Raw genomic sequence first — 24254 nt, 5'->3', positions numbered from 1 at the left:
TAAAGGAGCAGACACTTGACAAAATAGGCCAAAGTCAGCATACTTCCCTTAAGGAAAATCTTACCTGACAAATTTGTTGGAATTCCTTGAAGAAATAACCAGTGGGATAGACAAAGGAGAATCAGTGGATGTTGTGTACTTGGATTTTCAGAAGGCCTTTGACAAGGTGCCACATGAGGCTGCCGAACAAGAGCCCAGGGTATTACAGAGAAGATACTAGATTAAATAGAGCATTGACTCATTGACAGGAGGTAAAGAGTGCAAATAAAGGGAGCTTTTCCTCATTGGCTGCCAGCAACTAGTGGTTTTGGAACCACTTCTTCTCACGTTTTATGTTAATGATTTTGATGATGAAATTAATGGCTTGATGGCCACGTTTGTCAATGATAGATGGAGGCACAGTTGAGGAAGCAGAGAGGCTGCAGAATGACTTAGAATGAAGAACGGGGAAAGAGTTGTCAGACAGAATACAATGCGAGTAAGTACATGGTCATGCTCTTTGGTAGAAGGAATAAAAGCATGGACTATTTTCTAAAAGGGAAAAAATACAAAAATACGAGGTGCAAAGGGATTTGAGTCCTTGTGCTGGATTCCCTAAAGGTGAATTTTCAGGTTGAATGGGTGGTGAAGACAACAAATGCAATGTTAGCCTTCATTTCAAAAAGACTAGAGTAACACAATTCTGAGGCTGTATAAGGCACTGGCGAGGCCTCATTTGGAGTATTGTGAACAGTTCTGGGCCCCTTATCTAAGAAAGGATGTGCTGACATTGGGGAGGGCTCTGAGGAGGTTCATGAGAATGATTCCAGGAAAGAAAGTTATCATACGATGAACATTTGATGGCTCTGGGCCAGTACTCGCTGGAATTTAGAAGAATGAGGGGATACCACATTGACACCTATCAAATGCCTAGACAGAATGGATGTGAAGAGAATGTTTCCTTTGAGGAGCAGTCTAGAACCAGAAGGCACAGCCTTAAAATAGAGGGTGTCCATTTAGAACAGAGATGAGAAGGAATTTCTTTAGCCAGAGTGGCGAGTCTGTGAAAATCACTGCCACGGGCAGTTGTGGAGGCCAGGTAACTGGGTGCATTTAAGGCGGAGGTTGATGGGTTCTTGTTTAGTCAGGGCATGAAGGGATATGGGGAGAAGGCAGATTTGAGAGAGAAATGGGTCAGTTATGATGAAATGGAAGAGCAGACTCGATGGACTAAATGGCCTAATTCTGCTCCAATGTTCTAAGCTCTTTTGCTCTAATACAGAATTGCTATTGTGCCCTATCTCATGATCTTGCACCTTATTGTCTACCTGTGCTGCTTTCTCCATAGTTGTTACGCTTTGTTCTGCATTCTGTTATTGTTTAACCTTGCTCTTGGTGCCCTGTGCAATGATCTGATCTGCATGATATGTGCAAGACAAACTTCTCACTGTATCTTGGTACATGTGACAATAATAAACCAATTCCAACCATCAAGCACCATGTCTTCACCGAACCTCCCCCCTTTTTATTCTCCACACTTTTGCGTTAGCCGGATCTCAGATTCCACAGCTCATCTGCAGACTCCAGGCAATTTCGTGGCCAACCAATCCATTGAAACATCTACAAAATGCTGGAGCAGGCCAGGCAGCACCCATGCAAAAAAGTACAGTTGATGTTTTGGGCTGAGGTGTCTCTCTCTCTCTCTCATGCGCACACACTATCTCTCTCACAGACACACTCGATCTCACACACACGCAACATCAGAGGACAGAATTGAATCTGAGGTCGCTGTAGTGTCTTCACTGGGTGTATCACCCAGAGCTTTCTGCATCGTATCGGAACCATTGGGAAAAAGTCATTGTGCCGAGGTCCATTCTCCTCTACCCAGCGGCATTTGGCGTCCATCTTGACAACCCCCGATTCATCCCTGGCGACCAAGTCGCCCAAATGAGCGGATCCACCACTTAATCACAAGTTTAACCGACTGGCATTACTGTTCTCGAAGGAAGGAATCAGATTGTGCCCAACAACCCGCAGGAGTTTCCAACTTAGGGCTAATAAAGGGTGAAGAGGGGCGGCATAGCAGGGGAATTAAGGGTTATGGGGAAAAGGCAAGGAGGTGGAGAAATTCCATAGTCAAATCAGCCATGATCTTATTGAATGGCGAAGCAGGATTCACAGGCCAGATGGCCTACTCCTGATCCTATTTACGTTTTTACGGCAATAGGAATTATTGGCTGTGTAATAGGCTATTACTGGCCAGCGAATCAAGTTCGAATCCCGCCACTGCCCGAATGCTCACTCCATGACCCTGTGGGTTTCCCTCCGGGTGCTTTGGTTTCTTCCCACATCCCAAAACTACGGGTTAATAAATCAACTGTCCGTGCGGACTTGTTGGGCCAGGTTATTTATGTATCTACAAATAAAAATTAAAAATTCAGGCCAAACAAAATGAGGACACCAGAATAAACTACCACCACGAGCTTCGGTCTGTTTTCTTGTTTTTTTTTCGTTTTCATCCCGTCTAAGTTTAGAAAGATACAAAAGTAATCTTGCACATGCATTTCAACTTGGAGGAATGCTTTTAACTTTACACCGAAAAAAATCCTCCTGTTTCAGGAGATAGGGAGAAAGAGAGAGAGAGATGCATTGTTTGCACACTACTCAATTCACAGTAAGTTTCTTTTAAAAAATAACGGTTGTACAAGCAACGCCAAACCAAAATAAAAATAAATCACATTTTTCAGCTGGCCAGTAATACTGTTTGTCATATCTTTCAACATAAACCGTTCACCAACACAAGACGAGGGATCCATTCGTTCCACACCGTCCCTGCCTGGCTGTCGGAGGAACTCCTCACCTGACTGACCATGTACCACGTAGGGGGAAAGAGACATGCAACAGAGGTGTAGGGCAGTGGAAACTGCTTTCCAGGAGAGCTTTACACAATCCGTTTTTTTAAAAAAGAGGCAATGCATGTCCATCGAGTGGGAACACACCGGAGTTACACAGTGACAGACTTGTCTCCCACCGGTACCGTACCCCGGTGTTACACAGGGACCTACCCGTCCCCATTGCTACTGTATCCTGGTATTACACAGTGACAGACCCATCCCCACCGGTACTGTACCCCGGTGTTACACAGGGACCTACCCGTCCCCACCGGTACCGTACCCCGGTGTTACACAGGGACCTACCTGCCCCCACCGGTACCGTACCCCGGTGTTACACAGGGACCTACCCGTCCCCATTGCTACTGTATCCTGGTATTACACAGTGACAGACCCATCCCCACCGGTACTGTACCCCGGTGTTACACAGGGACCTACCCGTCCCCACCGGTACCGTACCCCGGTGTTACACAGGAACCTACCCGTCCCCACTGGTACTGTACCCCAGTGTTACACAGTGACAGTCCTGTCCCTACTGTACCATACCCTGTGTTACACAGTCACAGACCCATCCCTACCGCTACCGTATCCTGGTATTACAGAATGACAGACCCGCCCCCACCGGTATTGTGCCCCGGTATTATACAATGACAAACCTGTCCCCACCGGTACCGTACCCCAGTGTTATACAGTGACAGACCCATCCACATCAGTGTTGTACAGTGACAGGCCCATGTGCCGCAGTCCCAGACCCCAGTGACCTGAATCTGTGGTGGCCCAGACTAGAGACGCTGAACGAATTAGCATTTAGCAGACCCTCCCGTCTCTCTCCCCATCTCCCCAACACACCCCTTTCCCCAGCAACTGTGATCAGTAAACTGAAAAAGAAATTGTGGAAGGAAATTAAATACAGACTACAATCGTAACAGTAGAACGTGACACATTATCAACAGGTAACTGAGTGGCCGGTCTTGGCGGGCCACAGCTTTGAAAATTCTTTCACAAACCCGTTTAAAATTTCACAGTTTCGTTTCGAGAAAAAAGAAATCGCGAGCCGTAGTAGATGGTCGACCCGGGCGGGCAGGACTTACAGACCGGGGGGCTGGCTAACGTTGTGGTGTGTGAGATGGAGAGGCAGAGGAGGTGGGGAGAAGTAGAAGGGGACAGTAGAACTGTGTATGAGACACAGTTGGGACCGGGATGGGTAGAAGGCACGGACCACAGTGTCATCAAATAATTAAAACACAAAGTGGGGCAGAAACGTGCACTGGAACTTATGCAGAATTGTCTCTCGTGGATGGGGAGGGTAGCCGATGGGTCTACTGACACAGGAGAGATGGCAGTGGTGTTTGAGAGGAGGATGGAGACACGGGAGAGGTGGGGGAGGGTGAAAAGAGAAGGGAGTGGGTTGAGAGGAGAAGGGAAGTGAGATTATTAAGTGGAGGTGGGCGGGAATAGACCTTGTTTCTCCCCTCTCCCCCACCCCCCTCGCCAAGGTCAGACACCCTGCGGACATGCCTCTTGCTTTGGGGTGGAGTCAGATGTTAGGGATTCCCTTGCGGGTAGATTCAAGCCCCCAACAGGGTGGGAAGTGACTCTGACAATGAACGCCCCGGGATTGGAGTGGGGAGGGAGTGACTTGACGGCGTGCTACTGGGCCTCGGACAACAAGGCGGAGGTTGGGGAGGACAGAAGCTTCCTGACGATGCCATCGCTCGCTCTGACCGCTACCCTGCCCCGAACTGTGCCGTCTCTGCCCTGGAGATCCCATTGAAACCCCAACAACCACCTCCTGCTCCATCGTTGAGCCTTGATCTTCCCGACACACGCCCCTCACTGGGGAAGGAGGCCGGGCAGCGGGTGGATCTGTCAAACAAACCCTGGCTGGGGAATGGTGAGGGTGTAGCGTGTCGGTCTGCCCACGAGCATTCTAGAGTGGAACCGGTAGAACAGCCTGCGATCGGGGAGGGGGGGCTAGGGTAGGGAGAGGGGCAAGGGATAGAGAGTGTGGGAAAGGAAGAAGGTGAGAGGAGGGAGAACAGAGGGCGAGGGTAAGGTGAAAGGAGGGGGAGGGGGAGGTGAGAGGGAGAGGAAGTAGGAGTGTGGAGATGGGAGACAGATGGGATTGGGGAAGCAGGGGTGGGGGGCAGAGAAACTGAAATATCTGATTCCAGTGCAGAAAATGAGTTTTATGAAGGAAAAGTGATTCTTCCACGGCCCACCGAGCAGCATGAGCATCCGTCATGGCCCGACGCAGCCAAGTGTGTGTGTGTGTGTGTGTGTGTGTGTGTGGGGGGGGGGGGGGTGGTGCTGTGTTAATTGATGGATCATTGGGACCATGTCCCAGATTCCTGCACACGTCCGGTCTTTCTCCATTCACATGTCGCTTATTGGTCTTCAGATGCCTCTTCAGCTTTAGTTTTGAGGGATAAAGAGGCAGCGGGTTGTGGGGGGGGGGGGGCGGGTTGGAATGTAAAGTAGGTGACGAGCAAGGTGGTGGCTAACTTGCAAAGTGAAAAAAAAACCCATAACCCTCCACCCAAATCTCAGCCCCCTAGTTTCATTTCTGAGGGACCTGCCCACAGAATCTTGGTATTCTGGAGGGAGGAGTGGTGAAAGGGCCCCAGGGGAGAGGGGAAAGCAGTTTTGAACCCAGCTAGTGGGGTAGGGGCAACGTCTGAGAACCTCTGAACTGCAGTAGGGAAGGGTGGGATGGTGGTGTCGGGGTTTGGGGTTCCACTCTCCCCCTTGCCAGGACGACACCTGGCATGGAGTTACTTGGCCCGGGGCTGGGCAGCGGGCAGAGTGGGGGGCTGGCTGGGGTTTAGAGTTTGGGATTGGGGTTGGGGTGGGGCAGGCTGGCACGGGGGTCCAGAGGTGGCCGGGAACGAGCTCCGTGGGGGTGCCCCCTGCGAGGGGATCCAGCCGGTGACCTGAGGAGACTGAGAATTCCGCTGTAGGAGAGACAGAGAGAGAGGTAGGAGGGAAGGGCATCAGTAAGTGGAATATCAGCTGGGACCACTCCGCACCCCCCCAACCCTTGCTTGAGGATACCCAGCCCCACGCCTCTGCGGAGTCAAGTAAGCCGGTCGCTGAGTAGGACAGCAGGGAAACAGACCCCCAGCTCAACACACTCACTCTCTGCAGCTACCCTGTACACATCCCTCCCTCTCTATGTAAAACCCCCTGTGCCCATTGACTTGAATCCCGATTGCCCGCATTGGCATGCCATCCCGAAGTGGCCTACTGTTCCATCCTCTGGGCCTGCATTTGCCGGAGTTTAGAAGATTGAGGGGGTAATCTCATTGAAACTTGTAAGGCCTCAATAAAATGGATAGGGAGAGGATGTTTCCTATAGTGGGTGAGTCTAGAACTAGAGGGCACAGCCTGAGAATAAAACAGAGATGAGGAAGAATTTCTTTAGCCGGAGGGTGGTGAATCTGTGGAGTTTGTTGCCACAGGTGGTTGTAGAGGCCGAATCACTGGGGAGATTTAAAGTGGAGGTTGATAGGTCCTTGATCAGTCAAAGCTTCAAAGGCTATGGGGAAAGGCAGCAGAATGACATTGAGATGGAAAATAAATCAATTGTGATAAAATGGTGGTACAGACTCGATGGGCCAAATGTCCAATGTTAAGTGTCTGACTAAATGCCTCTTAAACAGAGTGAGGTGTACGACTCCACCAGCTCCCCTTGTAGGTATATTTAAAAATACACTACCCTCTTAGAGCTCCCTCTCAAACTTAATCCTGCAGCTATTGGACTTCTGATCAGGAAACTTCCTGAACATCCCCTTCAAGGGATGCCGACCCACTCTTGGGCTCTTTACTGTCCCTGTCTCCCTACTCTGTTAAGTGACTATTTTCGTATTAATTCAGCCATACAGTCGTAGAACACTACAGCTCAGATCAGGCCCTTCTGTGCTGAACTAGCATCATCCTGCACCCAGACCACAGCCCGTCATCCCCTCCCATCAATATACCTATGCAAGTTTGTCTTAAATGTTGAAACGGAATCCACAGACACCACTTCCGCTGGTAGCTCGTTCTACACTCTCACTGCCCTCTGAGTGAAGAAATTCCCCTCATGATCCCCTCAAGTATTTCACCTTTCCTCCTTAACGTCCAATTCGAGTTTCTCCCAACCTCACTGGAAAAAATCTGCTTGCATTTACCCTATCTATAACCCTCATAACTTTGTATCATCATCATTATATGTTGTGTTTTATGAGATGGGTGATCATGGTCTACCTTTGACCATGATTGTTCTTGGCAAATTTTTCTACAGAACTGATCTGCCTTTGGCTTCTTCTTTACAAGACGGGTGACCCCAGCCATTCTCAATAATCTTCAGAGATTGTCTGCCATGTGTCAGTGGTCGCATAACCAGTACTTGTGATATGCACTGGACGCTCATATGACCGTCTACAACCTGTTCCCGTGGCTTCACGTGACCCTGATTTGGGGGGGAGGGGCTAAGCAGATGCAAAGCCTTGCCCAAGGGTGACCTGCAGGCTAGCGGAGGGAAGGAACACCTTACACCTCTTTTGGTAGAGATGTTTCACCCGCCCCAATTTTGGTATGGCTCTATGAAATCTTCTCTCATTTCCTTACCCTCCAGGGAATAAAGTCCTAACCCAGGGGTCACCAACCTTTTTTGCACCGTGGACCGGTTTAATATTGACAATATTCTTGCGGACCGGCTGACGGAGGAGGGGGGGTGGTGGGGGTGTTAATCACAACCGGAATATAGGTGATAAGTCAACTGCAAGTTACTTATAAATGGCTAATACACTCAATTTTGTTTCTAAAAGGGTTTATCTAATGAATTTAATATTAAACACTCAGCACATATTTTCCTCACATGAATATGGTGATAAGTCAATTATAACTCACTTATAAGTCAATAGCATCATAACATTTTAAGTAGCGTTTGGATATTAAACACACAGCACATATTTTCCTCGCATGAACATATAAAATCATTGCAACACACCAGTGAGAGGACAAGGTCAGGGCCAGAGGTCCCCATACCGGGGCCATGGCAGTTGCAGTCTGGAGAGAATGACTGACCGAGTGAGGAGTGCGACAGGGCGTGTGCCCGCACCCCCCCTTGCAGGTAGGTAGGATCTATTGGCCGACAAAAGTTTGGCTTGAGGGATGACTTTCAGTAGATCGCAGCGTGGTAGCTGCTCCGCTACTTATGAAACCCTGAGCCCGAATTAGGTCGTTTGTGAATATTTTAGCACCGGGTTCCCCACGAACATTCAGTGTGCTAAACAGGTTTAGAGGTGGCGCCCATCTGTCCGCGCTCCAGGCCAGTAGCAACGGCACCCCTCGCCAGCCGCGCGAGGTGGCTGGTTACCCGAGGCCAACCATGATCCCTGGCGTGACGGTATTACTGCGTTTAGGCAACTCATGACCTCACGTGGGTAATGACCTTGCATGCGTTCAAGTTCAACAGTAGGTGTGACAGGGAATGAGGAAAGGTGCAGCTGATTCATACCATTTCATATTGCCAAATCATATTGTTTCCTCGCAGCCCGGTAGCACGTGCTTTGTTTGGGGACCACTGTCCTAACCTATTCAACCTTTCCCTATAACCCAGATCCTTAACTCCTAGCAACATTCTTCTAAATTTTCTCTGCACTCTTTCAATCTTATTGGTATAAGCAACCCATTGATTTTGGGCTAATTTCTTATCCCAAGGCACCTGCCCTTTCTAACTCACTCCGCAATGATGCATTGGATTCTGATGCTCAGCTCCCAGCCTTCCTTCCCCACTGCAGCTCTGTAACGCTCTGGTTAGACCATGCTTAGGAGTTCCAGACCTCTCAGGAAGGAAAGACAGGGTGCAGAGGAGATTTGAGACCATAAGACAACAGGATCAGGTTTAGGCCATTTGGCTCATCGAATCTGCACTGTTAATCCATCATGGCTGATTTATTGTCCCTTTCAACCCTATTCTCTCCGTAATCTTTGATGCCCTTACTAATCATGAACCAATCAACCTCGGCTTTAAATATATCCACTGACTTGACATCCAGAGCCATCTGCGGCAATTAATTGTACAGATTCCCCACTGTCTGGCTAAAGAAATTCCTCCTCATCTCTGTTCTAAAGGGACGTCCTAGTCTGAGGCTGTGTCCTCTAGTTTTATTATATATTCTCTCTATTTCCTTCTGCTTGTTTTTTCTTTCCACTCTTTTCTAGAAGTGTATACCCCAGATAAATACTTTGTGGAGATTTGTGATATATAGGTACAATGTCTGAAATACATTTATGGAAATGTTTATTTGATGAACTTCAATAAAAAAATAAATTACAAAAAAAAAATTTTCTCTATGACCACTCTTTTCAATATTTGTTAGGGCCTGAATAAGATTCCCCCCCCCCGCCCCCATTACTCAAGTGTGTTGTTTTATGCTTGATATACCATTGTAAACTGTTCATGCTTCTGGCTAGGGTTTTATTGCAGTCTGGTACAGGTGTAGGTGGCAGGGTGGAGATGTGCCTCTTATCAAAGGAGGTGTAAGGCACTCCTTCCCTCCACTAGCCTGCAGGTCACCCTTGGGCAAGGTGTGGCACCTGCTTAGCCCCTTGATCAGGGTCACATGAAGCCATGGGAGCAGGTGGTGGATGGTCATATGAGCAGCCGGTGCAGATCACAAGTTCTAGTTATATGACCACTGACGCCAGGCAGACAATCTCTGAAGGATATTGATAATGGCTGGGGTCACCCGTCTTGTAAAGACAATGCCCAGAAGAAGGCAATGGCAAACCACTTCTGTAAAAGACTTTGTCAAGAATAATCAAGGTCATGGATAGACCATGATTGCCCACGATATAGTGATGATGATGATGGTACAGGTGACAATATAGTAATCTGAATTCTGCCTTTTCATGATGGGACAAAAGTTCTGACCAGGTATCAATTCCCCCCCCCCCACCATAACTGTATCTACTGCTGTCAGATCTCCCATCACACTAGCTCAGTTTTTATTTTATTTTATTTAGAGATCTGACATGCTTCCAGGCCCTTCTGACCAACAAGCCCATCTCACCCAATTACACCCATGACCAATTAAACTACCAACCGGTTTGTGGGAGGAAACCCAGCCTCCTTACAGGCAGCGGCTGGAATTGAACCTGGTCGCTGGTGTTGTAACAGCTTTGCACTACTGTGGAGGCCCAATCTCTCCAATCCTTCCCTCTCATTAAACCCCTCCAATCTCAGCATCTCCACAGCTCTGGTCAGGTCCACGATGTTGTGCTAATCTTAACGTCAATTTGGCCTGTGTTTGATCCATACCCCTCCATTTTCAGAAGTCTGTCTCAACACCTCAAGTTCCACCAAAGTACCTGCTCCTACTGCTGCCCCTGGTAACACATTTCCAGCACCTATCATACTGAGTTAAAAAAAAGCCCATCATGTCACCTTTAAATTTCTCCCCTCTAACTTTAAAAGTGTGACCTCTGCAAAACATTCTGACTGTCTATGCCTCTTATAATTTTTAAAACCCGCCAGATCTCCCTTTAAACTCTAATGCTGCAGGGAGAACAACCCAAGTTTGTCCAATGTCTCCTTAAGGCTCACACTCTCTAATCCAGAGAGCACCTTGGTGAATCTCTTCATACCCTCCCCAAATCCTCCACACACAAGATCCGCAGTCCTCCACTTCTTCATTCTCATGTGCCTATCAGTCTCTCAAAGCCACTGTCCCACCTGCTTTCACCATAAAACACAGGAACAGAATCAGGCATTCAGCTCATCACATCTGCTACCCCAACCCATCATGGCTGAATCATCACCCCTCTCAATCTCATTCGCCTTCCTCCCGTAACCTTACTAATCAAGAACTTATCAACCACTTAAAATATACACAATGACTTAGCTTCCAGAGCTGTCTGTGGCAATGAATTCCAGAGTCCTCACCCTCTGGCTAAAGAAATTCCTTCTCATCTCTGTACTAAATAGACATTCCTCTAATCTGATGCTGTGCCCTCCGGTCCTAGACTCCCTCTCTTTTGGAAAAATCATCTCCACATCCACTATCTACGCCTTTCAATGTTCATTAAGTTTCCATGAGCATCCCCCCTCCCCCCCCAAACTCATTCTTCTAAACTCCAACAAGTACAGGCCAGGAGTCATCAAAAACATACCTTAACCCTTTCATTCCAGGGATCATTCTCCTCTGGGTCCTCTCCAACGCCAGCACATCCTTTCTTAGATAGGGGGTACAAAATTGCTCACAATACTCCAACTGTGGCTTCAGTATTACCTTCCTGCTTTGATATTCCAGTCCTCTTGAAATGAACACTAACGGTGTATTTGTCTTAAACCTTTCCTGCACCCACTCCAAAGCCTCCACAGTGTTTGTGTAACAGGGTCACCAGAACCACATACACCAAAGGGGTGGCACCGTTGGACTGGGGCTCAATTCACATCACTGTTTGTAAGGAGTCTGCACGTCCTGCCAGTGCCATGTTTGCTTTGTTCAGCTGCTCTGGTTTCCTCCCATGTTCCAAAGACATACAGTGTGTTGGGGGCATGCTATCACCGGCTGCCCCCAGCACAATACTGATTTGAACCCACATCCAGCACTCCTACCAGTATTGGGGTGCCATGGTACCGTAGCGGTTAGTGTGCCATGATTCTAGCTCAGGGCGTTCTGGGGTTTGGAGATCAATTCCAGCACCGTCTGACAGGAGCTTGGACTTTCTCCCCGTGACCATGTGGGTTTGCACTGATTTCCTCTCACATACTGGTTAATTGGTCATTGTAAAATGTATTGTGAGGGTTAAATAGGGGGGTTGCTGGGTGGTGAGGCTTGTTGGGCTGGAAGCGCCTGCTCTACGTAGCATCTCCAAATGAAATAAATAGAATCTAAGCCTCGTGAGTGGACAGGCTTCACCCTGGAGTTGGAGGGTCTCCTTACATCACCGAGTTGCTGCCAGCTCTCGAGGTCCTGCCTGCACTGAATCTGCCTGATCTCGTTCAGGCTGGGCTTGGTGTTGGCGGCGCCCATCTTCTCCTTTGCCCAGTCGTCCACCAGCTTGTGCAGCTCATCCGTGAAAGTCCCCTTCTTGGTCCCGGACGCCAGTTGGGACTCCCCGCTGTAGAATAACCCTGCGGTAAAGGAGGGCCAAGTCAGTGGAAGGCAACGTTCTCCCCACCATCTATACATACAGACACAAACCCACAAACACACGTACACCCTTCCCACCGTACTGAAAATACTTTTAGTTACAATGAAAACATAGTGGAAAAGAGGAATAGTGAGGCAGAGTTCATGGAATCTGCTGGAAGAGGGGAAGAATTGTTCAGTGTGGGCTTCCAGGCTCCTGTACCACCTCCTCCCTGATGGTAGAAAAGAGATGAAGGCATGTCTCACATGGTGTGAGTCCTTGATGATGGATGCTGCCAGCAGGAAACCAAACAAAATATCAAAGCAGTCTCAGCCATACTTTGGGATTCCTGCAGGGTGCAAGATTGCAGATCCGTATCATGGAGGGAGCTCCCCCCCGCCCCTTGCTGAGCCTTTCAGGTGCTCTAATGACCCAGAGGTGCCTCCTGCTTACCTGTGCTGGTGGGGGTGGCAGCCAGAGAGTGGGGCTTGGCGCCACGGGATTTGCTTCTGGCCGAGCGCGACCGGCGGCCTGTCGGGGAGTAAGCCTGGAGTGAGTCCTCAGACGACTCGCTGTTGGGTTGGAGGCGCCTGTACAGCTCCTGGAGTTCCTGTTTCTGTTGGGCCTGCAGGTGCACCACCTCCTTTATGTGCCTGGGCCGGAGCAGGGAGGAGAGAAGAGCGGTGAGGAGATGAGGGGCAGGGCACTCAGCCTCTTCCAGCCAACACCCCCTCCCCCTTCATTTGATGCAAACCAACCTGCCCCAGTTCCCCATCACCCTCAGTCCCCTGAACTTGCAAAACTTTAACTCTCACCGACTCAATCTCCTGGGATCACTTCTTTACACATTAGAGGTCAATGTTCTAGATGACAAAATTGTTTGCGGTCAAGACTGCAGATGTAAGCGAAGGTAGGTGGAGGGTCAGCAGGCAGTATTGAGGAAGTAGAAGGGCTACAGAAGGACTTGGACAGATTAGGAGAATGGACAGGGACAGATGGAATACAGTGTTGGCAAGGAAGTATATGATTGTGCACTTTGGTACAGGGAATAGAGGTATAGACTATTTCATGAAGATAGAGCAATTACAGAAATTTCAACAATTTCAAAGGTGCAAAGGGACAAGAATCTTTGTGCAGGATTTCCTAACGGTTGACTTACAAGTTGAGTAGGTAGTAAGGAAGGCAAATGCAATGTTAGCGTTCATTTCAGGGGAACTAGAATATAAAAGCAAGGATGTAATGCTGAGACTTTATAAGGCCCTGGTCAGATCGCACTTGGGAGTACTGCGTGCAGTTCTGGGCCCCTTATCTCAGAAAGGATGTGCTGGTGTTGGAGTGGTTCCGGAGGAGGTTTAAGAGAACGATCCTGAGAACGTAAGGGTTAACCAATGATATGTGTTTGATAGATCTGGGGCTGTACTCGCTGGAGTTTAGAAGAGTGAGCGGGGATCTCATTGAAACCGTTCAAAAGGCTTAGTTTGAGAGGACATGAAGAGATGTTTCCTACAGTGGGGGAGTCTAGGACCAGAGGGCACAGTCTCAGAATTCCTTTAGAACAGAGATGAGAGGAATTTCTTTCACCAGATCTGTAGGGAGGAGGCAGAATGGGCAGAGGGATAATAAATCAGTCACGATGAAGTGACAAAATAGACTTTGACTGGCTGAATGGCCTAGTGCTGCTCCCATGTTTCATGATCTGACGGTTCACAGTTCCTGCAGCACTATGTTTGTGTGTTGCCTCGGAAGGTGAGTGTGTGGAGAGCAGACGGCCGATGGTAAGTTGGGTGTGGGGAATACTTGATGTACAAGATTCAAACCCAGCTCCGAGGGTGCACTCTACAAAGCTGGACACAAGAATGTTAAGTTTGTAATGAAGTGTTGAATTTGCAACATTTTACTTTCCAAACAATGTTAAAATGCTTCAGAATAAATTCATTTCAGAATTCAAATATCAACCAGGAGTATTCACATTGGTTGACAGGCTGAGTGGGTTAAACTAGTTAATTACCTACTTCAGGAGATGTACAGAGTTCCAGGCTTTCAGAAACAACATTACATTGCAAAAGATGCAGGACATGTTGAGTGAGCTCGGGCTTTTCTCTTGGAGCGTGGGAGGATTAAGAGGCGATATAACAGAGGGGTACAATGTCACAATAGGCATTGATCGAGTGGACTTTTTCCCAGGGCAGAAATAGTGAATATGCAGAAGCATCATTTCAATGTGCTTGGGAGAGGTGATGGTAGAGGCAGACACATTAGGGACATTTAAGAGACTATCATGATGATAGATAAATGGAGGACTATGTGGGAGAGGATTAGATTGATTTTAAAGCAGGTTAAAGGATTGGCACAATATCATTACTGTGCTGTTCTAACACACACAAAATGCTGGAGGAACTCAGCTAGCCAGGCAGCATCTGCGGAGGGGAATAGAAAGTAGATGCTTCGGGCCAAGGCCCTTCATCAGGACTGACAAGGAAGGGGGCAGAAGCTAGAATGTGAGGGGTAGGAGAGTACAAGCTGGTAGGTGACCACGTGAGGGGTAAGGTTGGTGGGTGGGGAGACAGGGATGAAGAAGCTTGATGGCAATAGATGGAAGGGCTGAAGGAGGAGGAATCTGATGGAGTACAGTGAACCACGGGAGAAGGGAGACGAGGATGTGGTGGGCAGGTGAGAAGAGCGGAGAAACAGTGGGAATGGAAAAAGAGTCATAGAGAAACAAAGCACAAAAACAAGCCCTTCAGCCCATCTAGTCTGTGCTGAACTGCTATCCTGCCTAATCCCATAAACCGTACCTGGATCATAGCCCTCCCACCCATAGTTATACAAACCTCTCTTAAATGCCAAAATTGAACCTGCAGCCACCTCTTCCTCTGGCAGTTCATTCCACACTCTCTGAGTGAAGAAGTTCCTCCTCATGTTCCCCTTAAACATTCCACCTTTCACCCTCAACCCATGACCTCATCCAACTTCAGTGGAAAACCCTGTCTATACCTCTCATAATTTTGTTTACCGCTATCAAATCTCCCTCATTCTCCTAGACTCTAATATTTCCCTATAATTCAGGTCCTTAAGACCCGGTAACACCCTTATAAATTTTCTCTGAACGCTTTCATCTTATTGTTAACTTTTCTCTAGGTAGATGACCAGAACTGCACACAATACTCCAAATTAGGCCTCACCAACATAATATACACCTTAAAACAGGTAATACTTCGGTTTATGAAGGCCGATGTGCCAAAAGCTTTCTTTATGATCCTAGCTATCCGTGACGCCACTTTCCACGAATCATGAATCCGTATTCCTAGATCTCTGTTCTACTACACTCCTCAGTGCCCCACCACTCACTGTGTAAGTTCTCCTCTGGTCTGTCCTTCTAAAATGCAAAACCTCACACTTCTCTATCAAATTTCACCTGCCATTTTTCAGTCCATCTCTCCAGAAGGGGAAGAAATTACCAGAAGTTCGAGAAAGTCTGTCAGCTTGGAGGCTACCCAGATGGAATATGAGGTGTTCCTCCTCCAACCCGAGTTTGGTCTCATTATGGTAGTAAAGGAGGCCATGGACCAACATATGAGAATAGCAAGTAGATTTAAAATGGGTGGCCGTCGATGTAGTGGATGCCACATTGGGAGCACTAATACAGTAGAGGACCCCAGCATACTCACAGATGTAGTGTCGCCTCACCTGGAAGGACTGTTTGGGGCCCTGAATTGTGCTGAGGGCAGAGGGGTAAGTGCCAAGAGGGAGATTATTGAAGAGGGACCGATGAAGAAGGGAGTCACGTAGAGAGCAATCCCAAGGAAAGCAGGGAGTGTGGAGGATGGAAAGATGTGCCTGGAGGAGAATCCCATTGGAGATGGTTGAAGTGATGAAGAATGATGTGCAGGATATGGAGGCTTATGGGGTGATGTGTAAAACCCTATGCAGATTAGCTTTTAATGCAAGTTCTGTGGTCTTACGATTATGTCTGTTACTTGGGACTGTGGCAGTACTGGAAATATCTTGACATCTATCCTGTCAAGCCGCTCCCCCCACCCCCCCCCCCCCACAGCGTCGTGTTTCAATTCGATCATCCCCTCATTGCGTAAGCCCTGAAGGAGACACACACTCCGCAAACTTGGGATGTTGGGTTTTGCCAGGTGAGCATTTTTTGGAGATGATTTAGGGGTGGGTGGGTGTGGGTGTGTGTGTGTGTGAGAGAGAGTGTGTGTGTGTGTGTGTGTGTGTGTGTGTGTGTGTGTGTGAGAGTGTGTGTGTGTGTGTGTGTGTGTGTGTGTGTGTGTGAGAGAGTGTGTGTGTGTGTGTGAGAGAGTGTGTGTGTATGTGTGAGTGTGTGTGTGAGTGTGTGTGTGTGTGAGAGTGTGTGTGTGTGTGTGAGAGAGAGTGTCTGTGTGTTAGAGAGAGACGGAGAGTTAGAGAGAGAGTGTGATTGAGTTAGAGAGAGGGAGAGTGAGTTAGAGAGAGGGAGAGTGAGTTAAGAGAGGGAGAGTGAGTTAGAGAGAGGGACAGTGAATTAGAGAGAGAAAGAGAGATTGAATTAGGAGATAAAGTTAGAGAGTGTGAGAGAGGGGGGCGTGTGAGGAAGAGAGAGTTAGAGAGAGAGATAGAGAGAGGGAAGGAGGGGACAGAGTGGGGGAGGGAGAGAGGGAGAGTGATTAAGAGAGAGAAAGAAACAAAATGTCTGGGACTGGGGACTCTGAGCAACAGTGTGCCACTTGGCCCTTCATGCCTGTGCTGACTCTTGCTGACCTCACATTCTGAGCCAGCCACCCGTAACCTTTGATCTTCAGTCTTTAATATTTATCTCTTTCCACCTTTAGTTATTGTATCTGCCTTCTACCATAAGACTGCAAGACACAAGAGCAGAATGAGGCCATTCAGCTCATTGGGTCTGCTTCGTTGTTCATTCACCGCCCTGCACGTACTTGGCGCTATTGTTTCGTAGTGGTCAGTGTGACGCTATTACAGGTTGGGCTGCCAGAGTTCAGTGTTCACTCCTCACTGTGGAATGTGTGGCGCTTGTTTGGGTTCTTCGGTTTCCTCCCACAGTAGAGATGTACCAGGTCATTGTCAACAGTCCCGTGATAAGGTTAGGGTTGTCAGGGGTTGCTGGGTGGGAAGGGCCGATTATGCGCTATGTCTCACTGCCCTCACTTACTTCTCCCGGAGTCTCTGTAGCTCTCGCTTCAGGTCCTCGTCCTCCACCTCTGACTCATCGTCACTGCTCATGGGGGAGGAGAGCGAGTGGCAGGGGAGGGCTGGAGGTCGGCCGGCAACAGGGTGTGGCCAACCGGCCGGGTCACTATCAGTGCTGGGCTGCTTGCCGAGGAGGCCGCTGGACGCCTCCTCCTCCTCGTACCAGCCCGGCGGCAGGTGCAGCGGCCCGTCGAGAGCATCGCAGCCCCTGGGGGTGGACTCAGCCCGTGGAGGGGCACCCCTGGATGGGGTGATGGTTGGGGAGCGATGGCTGGGGTCATCCTTTGGGTGGTGGGGCGAGTGTTCGGCAGGTGGGATGGCTCCTTCAGGATGGGGTGATGATGCAGAGATCTTTGGGGGGGGGGGGGGGAGAGGATGGAGAAAAAAAAATTATTTATTTCAACCAAACCCCAACCGTTACTCAGCGTTTGGCCCCTCACCAACAATCCAAGCCACACGCCAGCTCTTCCCCACCTGCAACAGATAAAACAGCTCACTTCTCCCTCACCTCCCTCCCATTCCCAGAATAAAGGTAAACTCCCATCCTCAGAAAACAGGAGTCTCTCCTCTTCCTCCCCTGCCTCCAGCCCCCGAGTAAAGAAACCCTCTCCAAATAAAGGCATCCTCCACTCCCTCAAGTCACAAATTCCCCTCCCTCCCCTCTCTTAGACACTATATCTGTGTCAGACATAGACTCCACTCCCTCCCTCTCCCAGACACGGATGTTCCTCCTCTCCCCCCTCCCAGACAAAGATGCCCTCCCCTCCCCTCTCCCAGACACAGACGCCCCTCCCTGCCTCTTGGGAACAGGTGCCCCTCGTCTCTCTCAGACACAGGTACAACTCTCCTACCTCTGCACGACATGGACTTCGCTTCTCCTCACCCACTTCCCCACCTGACACAGATGCCTCCACCTCACACAAAAGCCCTACACAGCTGACGGCATAGGAGGCTCTCACCTGTGATGATAACCACCCCTCCTACACTCCCTCCCTCTTTAACCCCACGTTATTCGCACCGGAAGCAATACAATGGCAGAGCTGTGATACTCCCCTCCCACACGTGCCAAATCTTACCCGAAATCGCCCCGCCTGCCCACACACAAGGGATTGGTCATCTGGGAATCCTCCATGGGCGCTGCTCTGCTCCGTCCCAGCAAGGTCCTTGCCTCCAAGGTTGGTCTGACTGTCACCAGCTGCCCGGGGCAAAAGGAGAACAAAAGGAGAGGGGGTTAACAGCAGCTCAGATACAGAGATCGGGGCATTGAGAGAAAGGTTCAGTGTCCATTCAGAAAACGGATTGGGGAGGGGAAGAAGCTGTTCCTGAAACTTTGAGTGTGTGTCTTCAGGCTCCCGTACCTCCTCCCTGATGGTAGCAATGAGAAGAAGGCATGTCTTTCCTGATGGATGTCACTTTCTTGAAGCATCACCTTTTGAAGATGTCCTCAATACCAGAGGGCACAGTCTCAGAATAGAAGATGTCCTCTTAGAACAGGAATTTCTTTAGCCAGAGGGAGGTGAATCTGTGGAATTCATTGCCACAGACAGCTCTGGAGGCCAAGTCATTGGGTATATTTAAAGCAGAAGTCAATCGGTTCTTGATTAGTAAGGTTGTGAGGGAGAAGGCAGGTGAATGAGGGTTGAGGGGGATAATAAATCAGCCATGATGAAATGGCAGAGAAGACTTAACGGGCTGAATTCTGCTCCTATGCCTTATGGTGAGGAAGCTAGTAAGCTGGCAGAGTTTTCATGTACATGTGACAATTAAATCTGAACCTTTCTCCCCATCATCCCCCCAAAGATACTCTTGCCCACCAGCACTGAGGACAAATACAGTAACCAGCTGAAGACTTAACATTAGCAGTATGTGTCACATGCATTGTACTGTACAAAAGTCTTAGGCACATATACAATGCCTATAAAAAGTAAATATTCACCCCCCCCCCAGAAATATTCATGCTTTATTGTTTTACAGCATTGATTCAGTGTGGATATAATTTGGCTTTTTTGACACTGATCAACAGAAAAAGACTCTTGTGAAAATGAAAACAAATTTCTACAAATCGGTCTAAATTTATTACAATTATTAAACACAAAATAATTGATTTCATAAATACCCCCTTCAAGTCAGTATTTATTAGATGCACCTTTGGCAGTAATTGCAGCCTTGAGTCTGTGTGGATAGGTCTCTATTAGTTTTTCGCATCTGAACACTGCAGTTTTCCCCATTCTACAGAGTTTCTACAAAACTGCTCAAGCTGTCAGATTGCATGCGGATCGTGAGTGAACAGAGCTTTTCAAGTCCAGCCACAAATTCTTACTTGGATTGAGGTCCAGACTCTGACTTGGCCACTCCAGAACATTAACTTTGTTCCTGTGTAGCTTTGGCCTTATGCTTGGGGTCACTGTCTTGCTGGAAAACAAATCTTCTCCCAAGTCGCAGTTCTCTTGCAGACTGCATTAGGTTTTCCTCCAGGGTTTCCCTGTATTTTGCTGCATTGACTTTACCCTCTACCTTCACAAGCTTTCCAGGGCCTGCTGCAGCGAAGAATCCCCACAGCATAATACAGCCACCACCATGCTTTGCAGTAGGGATGGCGTGTTTTTGATGATGTGCGGTGTTTGGCTTAAGGCAAACATCGCGTTTAGTCTGATGGCCAAAAAGCTCAATTTTGGTTTCATCAGACCATAGAACCTTCCTCCAGCTGACTTCAGAGTCTCCCACATGCCCTCTGACAAACTCTGAGATTTCATGCAAGTTTTTTTTCCCAACAGTGGTTTTCTCTTTGCCTTTCATCCATAAAGCTGCACTCAGGCAACAGTTGTATGCTCAATCTCTCTCCTATTTCAGCCACCAGAGCTGTCATAGGTCTCTAGGTGGCCTCCCTCACTAGTCCTCTTCTTGCAGGGTCACTCAGTTTTTGAGGATGGCCTGCTCTAGGCAGATTTACAGCTGTGCCGTATTCTTTCCATTTCTTGATGATTGACTTAACTGTACTCCAAGGGATATTCAGTGACTTGGAAATTTTCTTCAATCCATCTCCTGACTTGTGCTTTTCAATAACCTTTTCACAGAGTTGCTTGAAGTGTTCTTTTGTCTGCATGGTGTAGTTTTTGCCAGGATACTGACTCCCCAGCAGTTGGACCTTCCAGATACAGGTGTATTTTTACTACGATCAATTGAAACACCTTGACTGCATACAGTGATCTCCATTCAGCTAATTATGTGACTTCTAAAACCAACTGGCTGCACCAGTGGTGATTTGGCGTGTCATATTAAAAGGGGGTGAACACAAGCAATCAATTAGTTTGAGTTTTATATTTGTAATTAATTTGAGATCACTTTGTAAAGATCTGTTTTCACTTTGACACAAAAGTCTTTTTCTATTGATCAGTGTCAAAAAATCTGAATTAAACCCACTGTAATTCAATGTTGTAAAACAATAAAACACGAAAACTTCCAAGGGGTGAATACATTTTATAGACAATATCTATTGCAAAAGTTTTAGACAATAGATATACAGTACTGTGCAAAAGTGTGTATATATAGCCAGGGAGCCTAAGAACTTTGCACAGTACTGTAGTAATTGTATGTACTATTTTGTATTGCTGGTACAAAAAAATTTAAATTCATGACATATGTGAGTGATGACAAACCTGATGGGTCTCTATTGTGGCTGAGAGTGGAAAGAGGACAGAGAGAGGGGAATCATAGTTGGGGAAAGGGGAAGGGAGAGAGTCAGGGGCAGGAAGCACCAGAAAGACATTCTGTGATGTTCAATAAACCAATTGTTTGGAATCAAATTACTTTGCCTGGTGTCTCAGGGCTGGGTGTGTGTGTGCACCTGTGCCAAACCACCCCCCCCCCCCATGAACTGCCCCGGCACTCCTTTTCTGCCACCTGTCCCACACCCCCTCCAGCGGCACTCCACTGTCACCGTTCCAAACATCCTTTGCTCCTGTCAGATTTACAAACTCACTCTCTGCTTCACGTTGACAAATACAGCACTGCACAAAACATAAGAAATAGGAGCAGGAGTTGGCCATCTCGCCTGTCGAACCTGCTCTGCCATTCAATTAGATCATGGCTGATCTGGCAATGGACTCATCTCCACCTACCTGCCTTTCCCCCATGACCCTTAATTCCCCTACTGTGCAAAAATCTATCCAACCTTGTCTTAAATATATTTACTGAGGTAGCCTCCAGTGCTTCATTGGGCAGAGAATTCCACAGATTCGCCACTCTCTGGTAAAACAGTTCCATCTCATAATCATCCTAAATCTACTCTGCCAAATCTTGAGGCTATCTCCCTTAGTTTTAATCTCGCCTATCAGCTGGAACAACTTTTCTGCTTCTATCTTATATAATTTTATATGTTTTTATAAGATCTCCTCTCATCCTTCTGAACTCCAGTGAGTATAGTCCCAGGCAACTCAACCTCTCCTCATAGTCCAACCCCTTCATTTCTGGAATCAACCTGGTGAACCTCTTTAAAGCCAGTAAGTATACCCTTCCTCAAATATGGAGACCAGAACTGCACGCAGTAGTCCAGGTGCGGCCTCACCAGTACCCTGTATAGTTGTAGCTTAATCTCCCTGCTCTTAAATTCAATCCCTTTGGCAATGGCCAGCGTTCCATTTGACTTCTTGATATCCGCAAACCAACCTTTGTGATTCATGCGCAAGAACTCCCAAGTCCCTCTGCACAGCAGCATGCTGCAATCTTTTACCATCTAAATAATAATCTGCTCTTTCACTTATCCTTCCAAAGTGGATGGCCTCGCATTTACCAACATTGTACTCTATTTGCCAGACCCTTGCCCATTCACTTAAGCTATCTATATCTCTCTGCAACCTAGCTATAATATCTTTGCACAGTACTGTAGATTTTTAAAAGATCAGGTAACTGCCAGTTATGGGGAGCTGTCGTAGAAGAGGAACTGAGGCCTGCACAAACAGACATGTGACATGGAAGGAAACAGAGGACATCCAGAGTCCTGGCCTCTGCACTTGAAGGTCAGCAATATGGATGGGTGATGAAGGACATCTATGGATGTTGGGATGTCCCAGGTTGGTGGGACCTGGGATTAGATGCCTGTGCATACAGGAGGCACAAGGGCCAGACAGTAGGCAAGCCTAGAGTTTGAGGTCCTGTCGTTAACTAGTCCAGGTGTTGATACTAAAAACCAAAGCCCAAAGGCCAAACAGAAGTCCAGCATTCAGAGCCCGATAGCCAAAACTTGGAAAATGGAGGCCTGTACTGGGGTTGGAGGAGTGAGTGCGTGAGTGAGTGAGTGAGAGAGAGAGAGAGTGCGTGTGTGTGCGCGTATGTGTGAGAGTGTGATTTATGGATTTGTTTTGCTCTTGCTGTGTTCTGTGTTGCTCTGCCGAGCTTGGTGGGCATGGTATGCCGGAATGTGTGGTGGCCCCCCAGTACGCCCTCGAGTGCGTTGGTTGTTAATGCAAATGATGCATTTGACTGCCCGTGGATAAATAAACGTGAATTTAAATCCAATCATACTGAGCGGTAGGGTAGCCTTGATGACCGAGTAGCTCACTCCTACTCCCATTTTGTGTTCATACGACAACAAGATTACAACTTCCATGCACAAACAGATCCGATGGGAAAGTGGCCAATTTGGTTTTGGGTCAATTGAAAAAAATCAGGTGGGAGAGAATGTGATTCATTTGATTACATATGTTTGGAGATACAGGGCATACAGTTCCTTGAGCTGCTCCACAGCAATTTAACCCTAGCCTAGTCACAGGACAATTTACAATGACCAATTAACCGGTACATCTTTGGACCGTGGGAGGAAACTGGAGCAACCGGAGAACACACACATTCCACAGGGAGGATGAGGAAGCTCCTTATAGAGGACGCTAGGAATGAACTCTGAACTCAGACACTGCGAGCTGCAATAGGTGCAGGATAGGAAACAGAGGGACGTTGCTGGGAGTGCACAGTAGTATAGCAGTTAGTGTAACTAACAGCGCACCAGCGATCAGAATTCAATCACCATCGCTGACAGAGAAAATCAAGGTCAGGAGAAGTGGCTTTTCAGCACATCTCTTCCCTCCCACTACTGACACTTCAGCATGCAGTCTTACTAGAACGAGACACAGGCCAAGGTACCCACCTCCTGTCTGGCTCAGAGTGACTCCCACTGATAGCGGTGATGTCCGCGCCCCGGGCTCCGAAGGCTCAGAGGTGACCTTCTCCTGTGGAAGAGACTGTAGGAAAGCAAGAGGTGCTCGAGTTAACATAGGCTATTCTGCAGAGTAACATTTACAAAATGTTGGAGGAACTCAGCATCTATGGACGGGAATGCACAGATGTTTCGGGATGACATTAGGACTAGAAAAGAAGGGAGAAGAAGCCCGAATAAGAAGCTGGGGAGAGGGAGAGGAGTACAAACTAGCAGGTGATAGGTGAGAGTGAAAACAGATGGATGGGGGAGTGTGATGAAGTGAAACATTGAGAGGTGATAGGTGGAAAAGGTAAAGGACAAGAGGAGGAGGAAGCTGATAGGGCAGGAGTGTGTACCTTGGGAGAAAGGGAAAGAGGAGGGGCACCGGGGGGGGGGTTGATAGGCAGGTGGAAGGGGCAAGGGGAGCCAGAGTGGGAATGGAAAAGGAAAGGGGGGGGGAGGGAAAAAATTACTGTAAGTTAGAAAAATCGTTGTTCATGCCCAGACAGAATATGAGGTGTTGCTCCTCCAGGTTGACAGTGGCCTCATCTTGGCAGTAGAGGAGGCCATGAACGGAAGTGTTGGTATGGACCTGGAATTAAAATGGTAGGCCACTGGGAAATCCTGCTTACGGTGGACTGAACAAAGGAACTGCAGAAAAGGACACATCCACTCTCCGTCCCAATGTTAGCACTGCAGTGGGGAGGTGGCTGGGGGGGGGGGGTGGGGAATGGCCAATTCACTGGATGAGACACCACTTTATCACCAGGGACTTGAGAAACTTGATTTACGTTATAACTATGAGAATCTGGCAGCTGACTGCTTGCGAATTCAGATTATCCAACATCGTATGTTCCAGAGTGCAAGCA

At 48.1% G+C, this 24254-nt stretch overlaps 1 protein-coding gene across 2 annotated transcripts in view; it reads right to left on the bottom strand.

Annotated features, from left to right (window-relative positions):
• Positions 1-2056: 2056 nt before the first annotated feature.
• Positions 2057-24254, bottom strand: part of LOC132380659 (serine/threonine-protein kinase WNK3-like) — a 129832-nt gene continuing 107634 nt past the window's right edge. For both annotated transcript variants that reach the window (XM_059949626.1, XM_059949627.1), the window contains exons 17-22: positions 23335-23428; positions 18272-18390; positions 17158-17546; positions 12450-12649; positions 11807-11997; positions 2057-5824 (exon numbers count right to left, since the gene is read on the bottom strand). In XM_059949626.1, coding sequence (XP_059805609.1) covers positions 5645-5824; positions 11807-11997; positions 12450-12649; positions 17158-17546; positions 18272-18390; positions 23335-23428 — 1173 coding nt within the window. In that variant the 3' untranslated portion in view covers positions 2057-5644. The remainder of the gene's footprint in view (positions 5825-11806; positions 11998-12449; positions 12650-17157; positions 17547-18271; positions 18391-23334; positions 23429-24254) is intronic.

The sequence above is a fragment of the Hypanus sabinus genome, chromosome 24 (genome assembly GCF_030144855.1).
Source record: "Hypanus sabinus isolate sHypSab1 chromosome 24, sHypSab1.hap1, whole genome shotgun sequence".
Taxonomy (NCBI): Eukaryota; Metazoa; Chordata; class Chondrichthyes; order Myliobatiformes; family Dasyatidae; genus Hypanus; species Hypanus sabinus.
The sequence above is the reverse complement of the archived record's forward strand: the minus strand, read 5'-3'. Positions and strand labels throughout refer to the sequence as shown.